General features: G+C 36.4%; 2 protein-coding genes and 1 non-coding gene across 5 annotated transcripts; 1 reads left to right on the top strand and 2 right to left on the bottom strand.

Moving 5' to 3' along the window:
* Nucleotides 1-276: 276 nt before the first annotated feature.
* Nucleotides 277-3,381, bottom strand: LOC146898610 (ABSCISIC ACID-INSENSITIVE 5-like protein 2). Of its 3 annotated transcripts, none has more exons than XM_085731494.1 (4): nt 3,239-3,381; nt 1,551-2,438; nt 1,376-1,447; nt 277-525 (listed from the first exon to the last, which is right to left on the bottom strand). In XM_085731494.1, the coding sequence occupies exons 2-4, from the start codon at nt 2,364-2,366 to the stop codon at nt 445-447; spliced, it is 969 nt and encodes a 322-aa protein (XP_085587620.1). In that variant the 5' UTR covers nt 2,367-2,438; nt 3,239-3,381; the 3' UTR covers nt 277-444. The 3 variants fall into 3 exon arrangements, with proteins under 3 accessions (XP_085587620.1, XP_085587621.1, XP_085587622.1); XM_085731495.1 differs by having other exon boundaries at nt 1,551-2,432; XM_085731496.1 differs by having other exon boundaries at nt 1,551-2,379.
* Nucleotides 3,382-11,165: 7,784 nt separating this feature from the next.
* LOC146898608 (uncharacterized) lies at nt 11,166-15,011 on the bottom strand. Its single transcript, XM_085736265.1, has one exon. The coding sequence runs from the start codon at nt 13,475-13,477 to the stop codon at nt 11,180-11,182; it is 2,298 nt and encodes a 765-aa protein (XP_085592391.1). The 5' UTR covers nt 13,478-15,011; the 3' UTR covers nt 11,166-11,179.
* LOC146898609 (small nucleolar RNA R71) lies at nt 12,864-12,971 on the top strand. Its single transcript, XR_015024367.1, has one exon. It is a non-coding gene; the product is annotated as a small nucleolar RNA R71 (small nucleolar RNA).
* Nucleotides 15,012-17,890: the final 2,879 nt, after the last annotated feature.

The following is a 17,890-nucleotide window of genomic DNA, read 5'->3' as shown; positions in this document are numbered from 1 at the left end:
TTTTGAGGTGTCGTTGTTAACTTCCGAAAGTTATAAATACTCTGAAAGCTCACTTCCAGAAGGCATAATAAGTAAGAAATGTAAATATATCTCCCAGAAGTTTACTTCCATACAGAGAATTTTGGGCAAATTTTGAAAGAATTCATTAGGGTGCTGTCTTAGAAAAACAGGGGTGCGAATAACACCTCCCTATTAAGAGTGGTTCTATAACCTATTTTCCCACGGCAACAGTATTTGGCAAGACCCAACAATTATTCCATCTCCAAGACACCAAAATAAAATTAACTCATGATTGGCTATGATTACTGAAGAACTTAACAGAGGATCATAAAGCATCACATATTCCAGAGATACCAAAAGGCAGGTGTCAGCCTCACATTAAACTACAAGAAAACAATCCCTGATTCTTATATCTACAAACCTCTACTTATAGGTACACAGATCTCAGAATGGACAAGATGCTATTCGACGTAGCTGATATTTAGGTTCGGCAATTGGTGTACATGGCAACATACTCTCTAGCTCCTGCATGTTGAGGACAAATATTAATAATATAATCTGATAATATATAAGAGGCAAAGAAGTAAGTTAGCATGTATAAAAGAGGAATTTTGTTCCCATGATTTTAACAGGTAAAAATGACCATGGATACAATGTGCATATATGCATATAGATAGAGACTTTATATAGTATGGTTGTGCGATCCAAGATCTTCCACAAATACTGCTAATTGAATGAAAAAGAGTGAACAATGTTGAGCTAATAAATCAAATTCCAAATCACCCAATATCAAGTAAACAACCATCATGAAGCAGCAGATATTTAAAATTTAAAATCCATTGAGAGCAGAATAATCCAAAAGTTGTATCAGAACTAACATGCTCATTTCTGTTTGTCGATCACAAAATTAAATGTGACTCATGTGATTCATTTTCCTGAACAATTCTTAATGACAAAGTAAAAGATAGAGCATAGGTCATACGATAGATACATCCTAATAAAATAATCCACTAATTAATCTTTACTTGGTGTATCAGGGATATCAGGCTGATCAATGGATCTATTCCTATTTCATTCAAATCTAACAACCAATTATAAGAGTTAAAGAGAAAAAGGATGCATAATGGAAATGACACATGCTCAGGTCTCAACTACAGAGCTTAATATGCAGAGTTTCCTTAATCCAGAAAATGCAGAGAATTGTATAATAATTGAAACTGAGACTGTCTCCTATCTTGTGCTGAAATTATAATCCAAAAATGTACAATACAAACTACTCAATCTGGGGAATGAAAGGAATTAGGATCAATTAAACTTATAATTTCAAAGCAGAATCAAACCAATTAAACCTTATAATTTCAAAGCAGAATCAAACCTTTCGTTTCCTCAACATTTCATTTTCCTCTTCCAGGCGTGAAACTTTAATCTCCAACTCATTTGTGTAAGCCTGTTTGTTAAAGTTATTATTCAGGTTTAGGGTATTCATCACAACAAAAACCAATCAAATAATAAGGACTTGCGAGTTACAACACTCGAAATAGAGAGATCACCTGTTTCCGTGCTCTTGAACGGGCAGCAGATTCCCGATTCTTGATCATCCTTTTCTGCCTTCTCTCAACAGTCTTCTCCACCATATCCTCCGGAGTACTCCTTTTTCTTCCAGGCATCTGCGTATCTGACACAGTCCCCATTAGAGGTGCACCCAATGCCATATGACTATCTGCAAACGGAATCTCCATCGAAGCACCTGACCCCATGTGTAACGGCTGTGCTATAACCTGGCTAGGCATATAAATCCCCATGGAACTTTGTTGTAGATGCTGATATTGTGGTTGCGGATACTGTAACCACTGACCCTGCGGAGGAAACTGTGATACTGCCACATTTGAATCGGCCGCAGCCGTAGAATCGGTATTCGTTTTATTAGAAGATGCTTCTGCAACAATACCTGCTTTCACCAAGAAATCCTCCAATGTCATCTCTCCTAAAGTAGTTTGTCTCTCTCGTGACTTCTTTTCCTCGTTGTCTTTCTTTTGTTGGATATCTCTCCAAACCTCATCCACAGTCCTCTTGCTGAATGCAGCTTTTAATGCCAGACTAGCTTGACGTTGTAGAGAAGCTTCACTAGATTGCGTTGTGCCTTCATTGTCCGTATTCGTGGACTGGTTCACTTCAACAGTCCATACATTTTTCAGAAGCTCGTCTAGGTTCATACTGCTTAGTGGCTTCCCTAAGTCACCTAATTGATTTTGAACTTCATCTAGTGTGAGACTGTACACTGAATTTTGCCTCACAAGAGAGTGGAGTTGTGACCGTCTTCCACTACCATCTCCACCACCTTGAGACCCCATTGTCTGAGTTCCCATTTATCAATTACCACTGTTAACAATTCACTTCATATCAGCACTACTGAAAACAAACCAATTTGATCCCTGTTCCTAGAGACAAAGTAAAAAGAAAATCTGTGAGTGAATACCCAATTTGATCCCTGACGATTTTCTCGCGACCCAATTTAATCCTAAAAAAAATAGTACCAAATTATTCTCCGACATTGTCAAATTGGGGACAAATTAGTCCCTTCGTTATAATGAACCAGACTTCATATAGAAACTGTTGGGACTAATTTGGATATTATTTTTTGTAAGAGACTAAATTATTGTGAGGACCAAAATGGGTCTTTACTCAAAATGATTTTTCCATTTCTTTCTTTAGATTACTTCAAAAAGGGTCATTAGAATCTTGATCCCTTTGCATGCAAAGTCAAACAAATATCTACATAAATCAAATTTCCTTTGAAACCCAAAACCCCATTTTCAAAACACACAAATTGCTTTTGCTTACTTCATCCCAAAACCATTTTCCTAATTTCACAGAACAAAAAAAATGAAAAAGAAAGAAAAATTAAATGAACAAAAATTCATCAAAAGAAAATCAATTCATGCACAGAAGATAATGAAGAACAAAACCCAGAATTCAAAATTAAAACTTTCAATTGATAACTTCAAGAAAAATCCATTTGCATGCAACCAATTCAGTGTCATTGTTGAATGACCAAAAACATCTCAATCACAATTTTTTTTAGATCAAACCCATTACAGAAAAAGCTTCTATTTTTCACATGCAGTAACAAAAACACAAGAATTGAAGAGAAAAACATGATAGATAAGAAAGAGTGTGCTCTAAGTAATGAAATTGTAACATAAATTAAGAAAAGAGGAAAGACATAAGCGAAGCGAACCTTTGTTTGTCGGAGAGAGAAAAACATCGATCTGGAAAGTTTTGAGTGAAGCAATGAGTAGAAGTGTTTGACAAAGAAGAGTGACGAACAAAGGTTTCAGAAGTGAGAGAGAGAGAGAGAGAGAGAGAGAGAGAGTAAAAAACACAACCAAATGGCAGTTGCTCAATTTTTGTACATAAAAAATTGGGGATTTCTTACAATATTTTACATGAAAAATGAAATAAAATAATCAAACTAGATATTTCAAAAAAAAAATAATGATCAAACTAGATATTTTTTTTTGGTACAGATCAAAGTAGACTTTTATTTTGTTAAGTTGATTTTTTTTAACAATAAAAAATGGTATATATTAATAACATATCCTCCTCCTAAGCCCACAACCGTCTCCTCCACCTCCCACCCGAGAGCTGACATCGGCGACACAGTACAAGACTTGTTAACCGCTAGCTCAAAAACGCCTAAAACGTGTTTTATCTTGGTTTTCGGGTGTCAAACATTGATTTCGTTTGAACCTTTTTAACCTTTGATATCTCATTTTTTCTTGGGAAGGGAAAAAATAAGCAAAACCCTTGAGAATCGAGGTCCGGGAGTTGTTTTCGCTACGGGAAGGTGTTAGACACCCATAACGACTATAGTATCCTATAGGAACCGTCTTTACTTTCTACGCGCGCGCTTTATTTTTAAATGCTATTTGAAAAAAATGATATTTACACCTAAGAGTTTACTAAGTGAAGAATTGGAGGGAGAAGAAAATGTTTGAATTTTTATTTTATTTGAAATGAAGGAATATTGGTTCCTTGCCTACGTACCCTTTTAAGGGATCAAATCCACCGTAGTTCTCTTCCACAAAATGTTTTTGTTTTTGTTGGTTGATTTTAAGTTTGAAAAGTGGAATTTTGAAGAATAAGAGTGAGAGGCCTCAAGGGCATAAGATTGGAAAAGAGTGAGGTGGAATTAGTCAATTTGCAAAATGAGTCTAAGTATGATTAAAATTCATTAAAATTTTTATTTAAGAAAAGAAAAGGAAAATTCAATGGGATTTGATCCCAAGGTTTATTTAGAAAATGATTTGAGTGATGTTGTTCATGTTTTTCGGAAAAGAGAATTTTTCTAAGTATCGCGATTCCTAAGCATACATCTAAACATACATTCCCTAAGCATACATCTAAACTAACCATGTGATATGTGTGCATATGTCGGTGCTTGTGTCGGTGTACATCATTAGAGTCCATTGTCCTTTACATATGCCCTAGTTTACATTCTATGGTCTTGCAAGAAATTAAAAGCATAGGAAAAATATTACAAAATCCCTAAATTTTTACATGCTAAGTCTTGGCATGAAAATTAAATTGCAAGAAAATTAGAATATGAGATGAGATCAGCTTATGGAATGTATGAAACATGAAAATAAAGTGGTTAGTAGCATAAGATATAAAGCAAGTAAAAGCTATCATAACAAAAGTAAGAAAATTGACATAAAACAAGCAAAAACAATATGTAATAGACCTAAAATTCATTACCAAAGCAAGGCTTAAATATGACTTATAATTCTCATGATTCAACATATTTTCAAGACATGAAATCCAGGGTTTAAAATGAGAATCAAAGAGATATTGTAAGCCTTACATTTTAATGTGAATTTAGACCTATTTGCACTATTTATTCACAAACATAGCTTGCAAAGCAAGCAACTAACCAACACATGCACATATTCAATACAAACACACATTCAAACAGTAACAAAACTTCACAAGATCATATACCATGAATCACAAACATCCATCAAGAAAAGGAATCAAATCATGCAAGTTTTATAGACCTTAATCATAGAATTCAAATAATGAAGCAAGTAAATGTCACAGTATTTTTTGTCAGGTCTTAACATGTAATAATATCACAACAATATCAAGAAAATTGTCAAGAACACATAGAAAATTTTTAGGAATTTTAATATGAGTTTTTTAGGCAAAGCAGGGGTGTAATTATCAAACAGCAGTGTATGAATAGCAAGAAAAACATGAGGATGCAAAATCTGCGCAGAAAGGAGGCCCAGGCCCAAGGGGAAACGGATCTTGGATCATCCAAACGCATCAGGGACGTTGGATTGATCCAGATCAAACTAAACCTAGATCAAACGGTGGAGAGTGAACCAGAAGTGAACCAAGGTTGAACCAGTCCGGTTCAATGGTCTTTATAAAGATTTGGGGACCGGTCCACCTCATTCTTCACTTCCCTTTCTCTCTCTAAGCTCTCTCCTAGTGAGAGAAGCTCTGCAACTCTTCTCCTTCTCCGATCGTCTTCTCCGACGAACACAACGGAGGAGGTGCGGTGGCTCGCCGATGGCGCCGCTGCACCTGAACTCTTTTCTGGAAATTTTTACATCGTTGTGTTCGTCTGAGACTCCTCTTTATGATTCTGGAACTGGTTTTTTGAAATGAGGCTTAGATATGAGCAGATCTACACTTGAATCTTACGGTTTTTAGGTTTTCAAATCTTTTTCGAAACTTCTTGAAACGAAACCCTAATCTATTCTATTTTCTACACTGATTATGGATATGAACTTAGATTTCGCAAATAAACGGTGAATCTCCATGGATTACATTTTTAGGGTTTCGGTTTCAATCTTTTTCAAATCTTTTCAAAGTTTCTGCTTCGATTCACCGTTTATTTACGTTTGTGGCCCTTCGTTGAGCTTTTGCAATGAAAAACGAAGGAGTTTTGATGATTACCTGGTTTTGATCGGAGATTCGAACGAAAAGATCCTTGCGAATGCTTCTGGTAAGTTCTTGAACTGAAAATAAATCAGTTATTCTCTTCTTCTTCTTCTTCACTGATGTGATTCCGCTTCGATCCCATTCTTCTCACTTCTCTCAATCCTCTGTGATCGTACCAGTTCGTCTTTGATGAATTGGTGCTAGAATTGCAGAGGACGTAGTTCAATGATGAAGATTCACCATTGAATCTCTGAGAACTGCGAAGAAATTGCTTCAATTTGACTCGATTTTGATTCTGGAATAATTAGGGTTTCGTTGAATTTTTCACTGTTCTTGATGAATCTGAAAAACAGTTATGATTTTGATCTTTGATGAGATGAGAGAGAATCAATTTGGTGTTTGTGATGATTTGGCACGCTGTGAATGGAATTCTGTTACTGCATTGATGGGTTGGCTCGTATTTATAGCTGACATGTGTATTGTTGGACCAATAGCTTGCTGACATGTGGATTTGAACTTGGTTGGCTCGGCCTTGCTGAGTTTGGAACTTTAAGGACCTTTTTCCAATTTTTAGAAATTGAAGGACCAACCTGCAAAACTAAAAAAAGACAAAAATAAACTTGATACAAAGTAAGGACCATTCTGCAAAAATAAAAACTAAAAAGACCAATCTGCAATACTAAGAAAAGGGCTAAAAACAGAATTAAAGACTTTGAAGGACTAATATGCAAAAAGGGACTAAAAAGTCAAATTAAAATTAAAAATGACTTAAAATTGGTAATTGGAAAAAAACTTAAAGTGAAACAAAAATAAAAACACAAAAAGGACTAAAATGAACCAACTACTTAAATGAGGTACTTCAAAGTAACCTCTCTCTGTCAAAATTTCATGTGAAATGACCAAAATGCCCCTATGGACTAAAACGACTCAAAACGACTCAAATGCAATTTTATAATGGTTTTTAATGGGGAATTGAAGCAAGAGCTTATACAAGCAAATTGAAAAGACTCAGAGACAACTTTTAAGAATCAAAAGAGTTTTAACACTGGTAATGACTAAAATGCCCCTAGGGGCTAAACTGGCTCAAAATGACTCAAATGTAATTTTTGAAATATACCTTTACATGGGATTGAAACAAGGACTCATACAAACCAATTGAAAAGACACAATCAATTCTTAAAGACAAAAATGAGTTTGAATGGGAAAATGACTAAAATACCCTTTGTCATGAATTTTGTAAATAACATTGAAATAAAAAGCAGAGAAAGATGCAATTGATCAGAGACAATTCAAATGACTTGAAATGCAAGAAAAACTCTTTGGATGGTTTTAACTTGCAAGAAAAAAAAAGAATTGAGTTAGTATTTTTAGGCCCAAAATTAGGGTATAACAAAACGCACACCTCCTAACCACATATCATGCCAAAAGAAGGTATCAACATGTTAAGTTGATTTTTAAATTTGGACTCTTTCCAATAATTTACTTTTAGATGGATTTGTTTTACTTTTTTTTTCTTTCTAAAGACTAAGAAAAAATATTATAAACCCATCTACCACAAGGTGTATCAAATAAACTTATCAATTCAAGTGTTTCACCATACACAACACAGTTGCCCAATCAACAAACGAAATAAAAAAATTTTAACAAATAGCCTTTAAACACGACAAAGGATTCAACCTCCAAGTGAGGTAATCAAAATCGAACAAAGCATAATACAATTTCAACCATAAAAAAATCTGAATTTTAACCTTCTTAGCTAAGGAATGAAGAAGATCAACATTGTGATTGAAAATCCTCCCCATTCCTCTCATTCTAAATGATGTAGAGCACCAAAATCCATATAATGTTAAAAGTCAATCGATAGTTTTTGGAAAATCCCCCTAGCCCATTAAATTGAAGAAGATGATCTAAAATATTACCATGATGAACCTTTGAGAAACCCAGCCAGCCATAAATTAAATTTCGTAATCGACCATACAAATTAGATTGAAAAAAATGTGGTCTCGATCCTCCAAGTAACCACAATCAAACGGACATCGAGCATCATTATTAGCCAAAATATGCAGCCTAACTAAGTTATCCTTTGTTGGAATCCGATTTAAAAACAAATGCCATACGAAAATGTTAACTTTGAGTGGAACTGCTTTAACCCACAACACATGCTTATAACCCACATTAAAATGGACTTTAGCATCAGTTAAGTTAGTATAAGCACTTTTAACCTTATACCTTTGGAAATGATGAAGCTTCGAAACCCAACAATCTGCCTCAGCAACCTACAAAACAACATTATTTAAACGATCCACACACTCCCTCACTAACTCCTCCTCCCATGCTAACAACCTCCTACACCACTTCCAGGCCTCCCCATCAACACCCCATCCCAAAAGATACATGTTAGCGACATTGATACCATCCTCAACCCCCATTAGGAGTGACAGGGCCGCAAGTGCACGGCTATGTCGGTTTTAGTATAAAAAGTATCGTATCCACAGAGACCAATTTAACAAGTACCGCTTTTCGTTGTTACTATGTTTATCTAAGGCAAAATTCAAAATAGTTGGGTTTCGAGCGTAAAATATAAATATTGATTTTAATAAATTAACGATAAGGAGAGTCCAAAACGATGGTTTCCGTCGACCTTCGTCACTCACGTAAATTTTGCGCTAATTAAATAGTAACGAGAGAAATAAAACTTTTGTAGAATATATTGAAAAAGAGACTCTGTTTGCTTTCGCAATACGTTGTCGGAATTTTTCGGCGCGTAACAACCTACTTTCGTAGCGTATAACTACAGGCTTAAAAATTCAATTTTCTAATTCAATAAATTCTTAATTAAAAGAAAAGAAGTGCTTTCGCTTTAACCTTTTCAATTAAAAATCTGAATTTTCTTAGTCGGATATCGTTTTCGCTCTTTCGATGCGTAAACGATATCTCGGTGTCTCTACTTTCGTAGTAGACTTTTTAAATTACAAAACAGAATTTTCAAAACAAACATTTAAATTCTCGTTACAATAAAAGGGGCGCGTAATTTACATGAGTTCCGTCGGTACGACGGTCCTTTCGTTTTGGACTCAAAATAAACTACTCAGACATAATTAAATAATAATCTAAACCTATCTTTGATGAATTCATGTTAGAAATAAATAAAAGGGAGCCGAACCTGTGTCAAGATGGATATTTTGAATTACGAAGAAAAGAAACCAAGGCAATAGTGTTCTCAAACAATTAAAATTGAATGGAACACCTAGTGTAAAGACACGCAGCTATAGAGAAATAAAACAAGTGCAGCACCAGCAAAGAATAGCCAACATAAACGTGCAACAATGGTGAAATTGGATTGAACAGTCACGCAGCAAAAGAATTCAAATGAATTGAATACCGAACAGTAACTCAAGCAATGAAAACGTATGGATAATATGGCACCAGCAAATTGCTAAGGAATTAACACGCATGAATGGAATTAAGTACCAAAAGCCATGGCAACGTTGATGCAAAGAAAATAAAGGAGAAAGTCCAAACCTTGAATTAAATTGAATGTAAAATATACTGCAGAACTGTATTGTGAATTACGGTATCTAGGGTTCTAGTAAAATAAAACTGAAAATAAAAACTAGGGTCCCCTGCAATTGAGTGTCTCATGTGCTTTTATAGTCTAATTCTTCAGCAGAAAAATTGCCAAAGGTCGTTGGGCTTGTGACATATATTTCTTTCTTTTCCTCTTTTTCCTTCACTTCTGCTTTTTACACCTTATGGTCCTGAAACACATCAAAGTACTAGCGGTAATCGTGCAAAATAAAATAAATGACTCTAAAATAAATGGAAAACAAACTATTTAAACAATGTATTTTGCATGTTATCAAACTCCCCCATACTTGAACCATTGCTTGTCCTCAAGCAAATTGCAAGGGACGACAACAACATAATTCAGAAAGATAAAATGAACTAAAAATCAATTGCATTTTTATTTTTCAAGGCTTTGTTCTCAGGATGCATTTATCACAACCTAAACACTTTTCAAGGATCACATCAACCCTACAATAGTTTCAAGTGAGTGTGTGTGTAGAGTCCAGCTTTTTATTGCGCCTGTGTAAGAGGTATTATGAGGAAACAGGTTCTAACTTCAACAGTAAATCAACCGAGAAAAGTCATTTCTTCATTTCATATAAGAGAGATGGGAATTTAGTTAGAACTAAATTAACAATTTAAGCACAAGGGGCTGCAGATTGCTTAGGGGCTATCTATCCTCATAGGAAGTCTTTATGGAGAGGGTGTCCTTTCCTCCTAGATTCAAAATCACCCTAAGTAGTGCTGCAAAAATTTTTATCATCTCCGCGTAGGAAGTCTTTATGGAGAGGGTGTCCTTTCCCCCTAGCTTTGATGAATTTATTTCCTCTTTTGAGGGATTTGGAACTTAAGTTCAATTTAGGGAGTCACCACCACATTTAGGAAGTCAGAGAGAGGGTGTCCTTTCCTCCACATGTTGGTGCCATTCTCCCGCCCCATTTTAGTTTAACATATTATAACAATAAAGCACATTATTTCCCACACAAACTTATACTACTTTTACTCTAAAGACTTTTAAGGGTCTAAGTTACCATTAAAGTTAGAACGTGCTCCTTAAAATACCTACTCATACACTTACTCAAAGACTGCAACTTTGTGCTTTTCTCAAAAAGAGAATTTTCACATTGAAACATGATATGAGTTTAGTGAAACTTAAAAAGGGAAAGGGTGTTTACATGCATAAAGTCATCATCGAACTCAGCCTTAAATTTATTTTTATTATTTTTTTTTATTTTTGAAATTTTATTGGTTCATAAAACGGGAGAATTAGACAACAAACAAAAACTACACATTTTATTGACTCGATAATTAAGACTTAGACTGTTAAGATGGGAAATTCCTCCCCCACACTTAAAACTGACATTGACCTCAATGGAAATAAATAAAAACAAAAATAAAAGAAAAGGAAAGACACTACCTAGCAGATCAATCGTCGTCTGGGTCATCTGGGGGCATCCAATGATGCTGGATCATCCATATATCCTTGCCAATTTTTTTTTCTTGCTTTTGGGACATGCCACCTATCCTTGCCAACTCTGACTGATCATCTTATTTCTTAAAAAAAAGTAAACATAAAAATAAAGTCAATAAATAAAAGCTGTGGGTTGCCTCCCACGCAACGCTTCATTTAACGTCGGTAGCTTGACGCCTTACTCAGCTTTCAGGGGGGTTCCAACCTATAAGTCGAGAGTGACTCTGATGAGTACTCCTTAACGCACCGATCTATGGTATCAACAAGGCAGCATGAGTCATTAATCGATGGGCTTTTCATAAATTTGGATAAGAGGAACTCAATCTTTTCATCTCCAACCTCGAAGGTTATTTTTCCCTTCTTCACATCTATAATAGCACCAGCGGTAGCTAAAAAGGGTCTTCCTAGGAGGATAGGAATGTGAGAGTCTTCACTTATGTCCATCACCACAAAGTCAGTGGGAATGTATAGCTGACCAATTCTTAGAGGAACATCTTCCAGTATTCCAACTGGGTATTTTATGGATCGGTCAGCTAGCTGTAGGGACATTTTTGTTGGTTTCAACTCTCCTAAATTGAGCCTCTTGTAGATAGACAGAGGCATGAGACTCACACTAGCACCTAAATCACAGAGAGCTTTATCAATGACGTAGTTGCCAATAACACAAGGAATCGAAAAACTCCCTGGATCTTTCAATTTAGGTGGCATCTTGTTCTGAATAATAGCGCTACACTCTTCAGTGAGTGCTACAGTATCATCGTCATCAACCTTCCTCTTATTTGTCAGAATTTCTTTTAAGAATTTCGCATAAGAGGGCATTTGAATGATAGCCTCTATGAAAGGGATGTTGACATGGAGCTTCTTCAAGAGCTCAATAAACTTCTTAAACTGACACTCACTCTTTGACTTAGCTAGTCTCTGAGGGAACGGGATCGGAGGTTTGTAGGGTGGTGGAGGTACATAGGGTTTCTCTTTTTCTTCCTCCACCACCTCTTTTCTCTTTAAGACTTGCTCACTCTCTGTAGGCATAGACTCCATCTCAGCGCCTTTCTTCTCACCTGGGCTCTCTAACTCTTTTCCACTGCGCAGGGTAACAGCATTCAACTCCCCTTTTGGGTTTGTTTGAGGTTGCGCAGGGAATGTTCCCAATGGTGCAGCTGCAGATGCTTGTTGTTGGGCCACTTGAGAAATTTGTGTTTCCAACATCTTGCTATGAGTGGCCAACATATCAACTTTAGATGCAAGCTGCTTAATCATTTCATTAGTGTGGATATTCTGATTCAGGAATTCTTTGTTCTGTTGGGTCTGAGCCATGACGAAGTTTTCCATCATTAGCTCCAGGTTAGACTTTTGAGGAGCAACAGGGGCTCCTCTTTGACCTTGGAAACCAGGGGGTGCAATGGGTGCAAGATTTTGCGAATAGGTGGGATTGCTATTTTTATATGGGAAATTAGGATTTCTTTGCCCGTATGGGTTCCCATGCGCGTAGTTTGCCTGGTCCGTAGCGACTAACAGATGACACTCAGTAGGAGTGTGTCCAGGTGTACCGCAAATCTCACAGTTAGGGGCCACAGCGGCCACGGGGGCAGGTGGAGTGATGGTTAGACTATCTATCTTTTTATATAGCGCATCAACTTTAGCGCTCAGATGATCAAAACTGCTAACCTCGTACATCCCTGCCTTGGGCTGGCCTTTTTCAGCTAGAGCGTGCTCGCTCCCCCATTGGTAATGGTTCTGGGCCATATCCTCAATCAGTCCCCAAGCCTCAGCAAACGGCTTGTTCATTAGAGCTCCTCCCGCAGCTGCATCGATAGTCATCCTTGTGTTATACAGGAGACCATTGTAAAAGGTATGGATGATCAGCCACTTTTCCAAACCATGATGCGGGCAAGCTCTCAAAAGATCCTTGTATCTCTCCCACGCTTCAAAGAGCGATTCTCCGTCTTTCTGCATAAAGCAGGTAATTAGGTTCCTCAATTGTGCCGTTTTGCTCGGCGGGAAATACCTAGCGAGGAACGCCTTTTTTAATTCATTCCATGTCGTTATGGAATTTGACGGCAGGGAATTAAGCCATGCGCTGGCTCTATCCCTGAGGGAGAAAGGAAACAAACGTAGGCGAATGGCTTCAGGGTCGACGCCATTCACTTTCAACGTCTCAGCGAACCGTACAAAGGTAGCAAGGTGCAAGTTCGGGTCCTCCGTTGGGTTTCCGGAGAACTGATTTTGTTGAATTATCTGCACTAAGGAGGGTTTGAGCTCGAAGTTATTCGCTGCAATGGCAGGGCGAACAATGCTCGTATGAGGCTCCTCCTCAGAGGGCACAGCGAAATCCTTCAGTGGCCTATTATCGTTGTTGTTGTCGCCCATTTCTGATTGAGTCTCAGATTGCGACGGGGTATCGAATAACAATCGGCGCCTAGCTCGAAAGTAGCGCTCAATTTCGTCAACGTAGCTGACTAGATTTCCAGCACTTCGGGTTTTTCGCATGCAAAGTTTTTTTTTTTTTTTTATAAATAAATAAAAGGGCCTTAGTCTAAACGGTGTAACAACGGAGTAGCGATATTGCCAAAAATTGGTCCCCGGCAACGGCGCCAAAAACTTGACAGGGCCGCAAGTGCACGGCTATGTCGGTTTTAGTATAAAAAGTATCGTATCCACAGAGACCAATTTAACAAGTACCGCTTTTCGTTGTTACTATGTTTATCTAAGGCAAAATTCAAAATAGTTGGGTTTCGAGCGTAAAATATAAATATTGATTTTAATAAATTAACGATAAGGAGAGTCCAAAACGATGGTTTCCGTCGACCTTCGTCACTCACGTAAATTTTGCGCTAATTAAATAGTAACGAGAGAAATAAAACTTTTGTAGAATATATTGAAAAAGAGACTCTGTTTGCTTTCGCAATACGTTGTCGGAATTTTTCGGCGCGTAACAACCTACTTTCGTAGCGTATAACTACAGGCTTAAAAATTCAATTTTCTAATTCAATAAATTCTTAATTAAAAGAAAAGAAGTGCTTTCGCTTTAACCTTTTCAATTAAAAATCTGAATTTTCTTAGTCGGATATCGTTTTCGCTCTTTCGATGCGTAAACGATATCTCGGTGTCTCTACTTTCGTAGTAGACTTTTTAAATTACAAAACAGAATTTTCAAAACAAACATTTAAATTCTCGTTACAATAAAAGGGGCGCGTAATTTACATGAGTTCCGTCGGTACGACGGTCCTTTCGTTTTGGACTCAAAATAAACTACTCAGACATAATTAAATAATAATCTAAACCTATCTTTGATGAATTCATGTTAGAAATAAATAAAAGGGAGCCGAACCTGTGTCAAGATGGATATTTTGAATTACGAAGAAAAGAAACCACGGCAATAGTGTTCTCAAACAATTAAAATTGAATGGAACACCTAGTGTAAAGACACGCAGCTATAGAGAAATAAAACAAGTGCAGCACCAGCAAAGAATAGCCAACATAAACGTGCAACAATGGTGAAATTGGATTGAACAGTCACGCAGCAAAAGAATTCAAATGAATTGAATACCGAACAGTAACTCAAGCAATGAAAACGTATGGATAATATGGCACCAGCAAATTGCTAAGGAATTAACACGCATGAATGGAATTAAGTACCAAAAGCCATGGCAACGTTGATGCAAAGAAAATAAAGGAGAAAGTCCAAACCTTGAATTAAATTGAATGTAAAATATACTGCAGAACTGTATTGTGAATTACGGTATCTAGGGTTCTAGTAAAATAAAACTGAAAATAAAAACTAGGGTCCCCTGCAATTGAGTGTCTCATGTGCTTTTATAGTCTAATTCTTGAGCAGAAAAATTGCCAAAGGTCGTTGGGCTTGTGACATATATTTCTTTCTTTTCCTCTTTTTCCTTCACTTCTGCTTTTTACACCTTATGGTCCTGAAACACATCAAAGTACTAGCGGTAATCGTGCAAAATAAAATAAATGACTCTAAAATAAATGGAAAACAAACTATTTAAACAATGTATTTTGCATGTTATCAAGGAGCGATGAGCAATCTTCTTATATATAAAAGTTAACCTGGGTGATTATTTTAGCCCTAATTTTAACCTAAAACCTAAGCTAACTTTTACTGTATTACCCCTGACCTATTTTGAGACCCCATACATCTTCTTATATATAAAAGTTAACCCGGGTGATTATTTTAGCCCTAATTTTAACCTAAAACCTAAGCTAACTTTTCCTGTATTACCCCTGACCTATTTTGAGACCCCACACAATCTTCTTATATATAAAAGTTAACCCGGGTGATTATTTTAGCCCTAATTTTAACCTAAAACCTAAGCTAACTTTTACTGTATTACCCCTGACCTATTTTGAGACCCCATACAATCTCTTTATAATTAATATTATGAATTTAATTAGAACAATTATGGCATTCAACTAAACTATTTTGTTACATGTTAATGTCAAATATTACCTTCGATATGACCCGTGCGATAGCACGGGTCGATGGTCTAGTTAATTGTAAAATATTTGTCCTCGCGTTGAAAGTTGCATCGATAACTTGGTTTAACGGCCTTAAAGACGACTCTATAGATTGTTAAAGGGAGCTCTGTGAAGAGCTTACCTCCCATTTCACTGCCAGGAGAAAGTAGCTGAAATCGATGGTTGCACTGAATGCAGTAATTCAAGGAAAGAAAGAGACCCTTAAGGAGTATGTAGAAATATTCACCCATGGGGTCGTCGAAGTCCGAGGCATGAACGATAAGTTGAAGTGCTTTGTCTAAGAAAACAACTTATGCAATAAATATAAGTTCAAAGAAGAGTTAGGACTAAAGGGTCTCAAATACATGAATGAACTTTTGATTAGGGTACAACCTTATATTAACTATGAGGAGAAGCGGTTGGAAGCTAAAGTCGTGAAGGATAAACAACTTCATAAATTAAGCGACAAGAAATGTAGTGACGACGACGAGAAAGGAAATGGGTATCATTCTTGTTTCTCTCAGTACACCCCTCTAAATATATACGTCGAGAGAACGAATTTTTCAGGAGTGTGCAAGTACCGAATTCAAAGATGTCGGGGTCAAAAACCTTGCACCTTGAAGGAGTTGTCGTGCACAGATAAGACTAAGTACTGCATATTCCATAGTTGAGTTGGCCATGACAAATACAGTTGTTATCAGTTGAAGGATGCTATCGAAAAACTTATCAAGAACGGGAAACTGAAATGCTTTGAAAAGGACGGGCAAGCTCATCTTCTTTAGTGCCACTATGGGAGGATTTCCCACGCCCAAGAATGCATCCAAAGAAACTATGAAAAAGAAAATTGGTCGTGTATTAAGAAATAATTGGTGATGGATTTATGGGTTTTAAGTTGGGTTTTTTTTTTTTCCTGTTTTCCTGCTCAGGGTCAGTCTTTGTTTTAGTTCTGTTGTAACTGAATTAGGGGCAGGGGATTATGGCTTGTTTCTCGGTCGGTTTTTATTAGGGGATAAAGGTTCTTTGGTCGTAAAGGTTTTATTTAGGGGTGGTTGTTTGAAAGTGTGATCGGTGGTTAGGTGTTCTGATAAAAAAAAACATGAACAACTGAAATATAATTACATTTACTTCAAGATGTTTTGTAATCAATAATATCAGAGGTCGATGTTAACAATGAATAATTATCAAGACAATTCTAATTACGTTCACTTCAGAGGTAAAAAAAACAAATTCATTTTCTACACGACATCCTATACGTTCACTTCAGAGGTAAAAAAAAAATTCATTTTCTACACGACATCCTAGGAAGAAAGGAAATATTGAATAGTTTTCACCCTTTATTGTACAAGAGAAATGATATTTACATCCATTTTGTTACAACTTTTTGACAACTTTCTCTCTCATACGCACATGATGTTGTTATCCTCCCTCTTCCTTTTTCTCTCTCCATTGTTTTCGACCAATCAAAACAGAGAAAAACAAAGTTTTTTTTGAAGGAAAAACAGAGAAAAACAAAGTTGTCAATAAATGGATGTACATATATCATTGCTCATTGTATTTTTTTTTGAAGGAAAAACAGAGAAAAACAAAGTTGTCAACAAGGTTGTTATTAAATGGATGTACATATATCATTGCTCATTGTACAATTCTGGAAAAACAGAGAATTTTTTTTTGAAGGAAAAACAGAGAAAAACAAAGTTGTCAACAAGGTTGTTATTAAATGGATGTACATATATCATTGCTCATTGTACTGTACGTACAATTCTCATTGTACAATTCATTTGTTACTGTTGGGTCACTGGGGGGAGCTCTGGGCTTTGTTACTGTTGGGTCACTGGGTTGGGTCACTGGGGGGAGCTCTGGGGGACCACCACATCGAGGCCAGAACAACCACACAAACAAGAGAAACACCACACTCTTACCCAAAACCTTAATGTTGGAATATTTTATTATTTAATTATATTCCAATATCATTATGTGGGCAAATATCGTAATAATAATTATATTAGCTATTTATCAATTTTGAGCCTTAATTGGTTAGTGATCAAATTAAGTAATAAGGCTATTAGATTTCTAATTGGATAATTAATTAAATATTTAATTAGTTGATATGGACTCAATGAGTGGATGTCCGGATGGCCCATTAACGGAATAATGGGAAACCCTAATGGCCATCCAATATAAAAGAGGCTATGATCCCCAATACACCGTACACGGCGAACTCTCTCTTCTCCCCATCTGAAGAGAACTTGAGGCATAAAGGTACCGGTTGAGGAAGAACCAAATCAGCCGCCGCTAACCGTGTTGATGTTAATGTTTGTTTCAGATCACCTTCTCTTTGGTTATCATTCTTGATGAGAGGACAGCTATGAAAGCTTTATCCAGGTATTCCTAATACCCTAATTTTTGATATCCTTGATAAATCAAACA

The sequence above is a fragment of the Medicago sativa genome, chromosome 8, assembly GCF_051527215.1.
Source record: "Medicago sativa cultivar Bolivia chromosome 8, Bolivia_mono, whole genome shotgun sequence".
In the NCBI taxonomy this organism is placed as follows: Eukaryota; Viridiplantae; Streptophyta; class Magnoliopsida; order Fabales; family Fabaceae; genus Medicago; species Medicago sativa.
Note: the sequence above shows the minus strand (reverse complement) of the source record. Positions and strands in the feature narration are given on the sequence as shown.

What these genes read in the sequence shown, in the direction of transcription:
- LOC146898610 (XM_085731494.1), bottom strand. Translation starts at nt 2,366, where the DNA reads ATGGGAACTCAGACAATGGGGTCTCAAGGTGGTGGAGATGGTAGTGGA. An exon ending in GTTCAAGAGCACGGAAACAG is followed by an intron (nt 1,448 to 1,550) that starts GTGATCTCTCTA and finishes TTTAACAAACAG; the next exon opens with GCTTACACAAATGAGTTGGA. An exon ending in AAATGTTGAGGAAACGAAAG is followed by an intron (nt 526 to 1,375) that starts GTTTGATTCTGC and finishes CTCAACATGCAG; the next exon opens with GAGCTAGAGAGTATGTTGCC.
- LOC146898608 (XM_085736265.1), bottom strand. Translation starts at nt 13,477, where the DNA reads ATGCGAAAAACCCGAAGTGCTGGAAATCTAGTCAGCTACGTTGACGAA.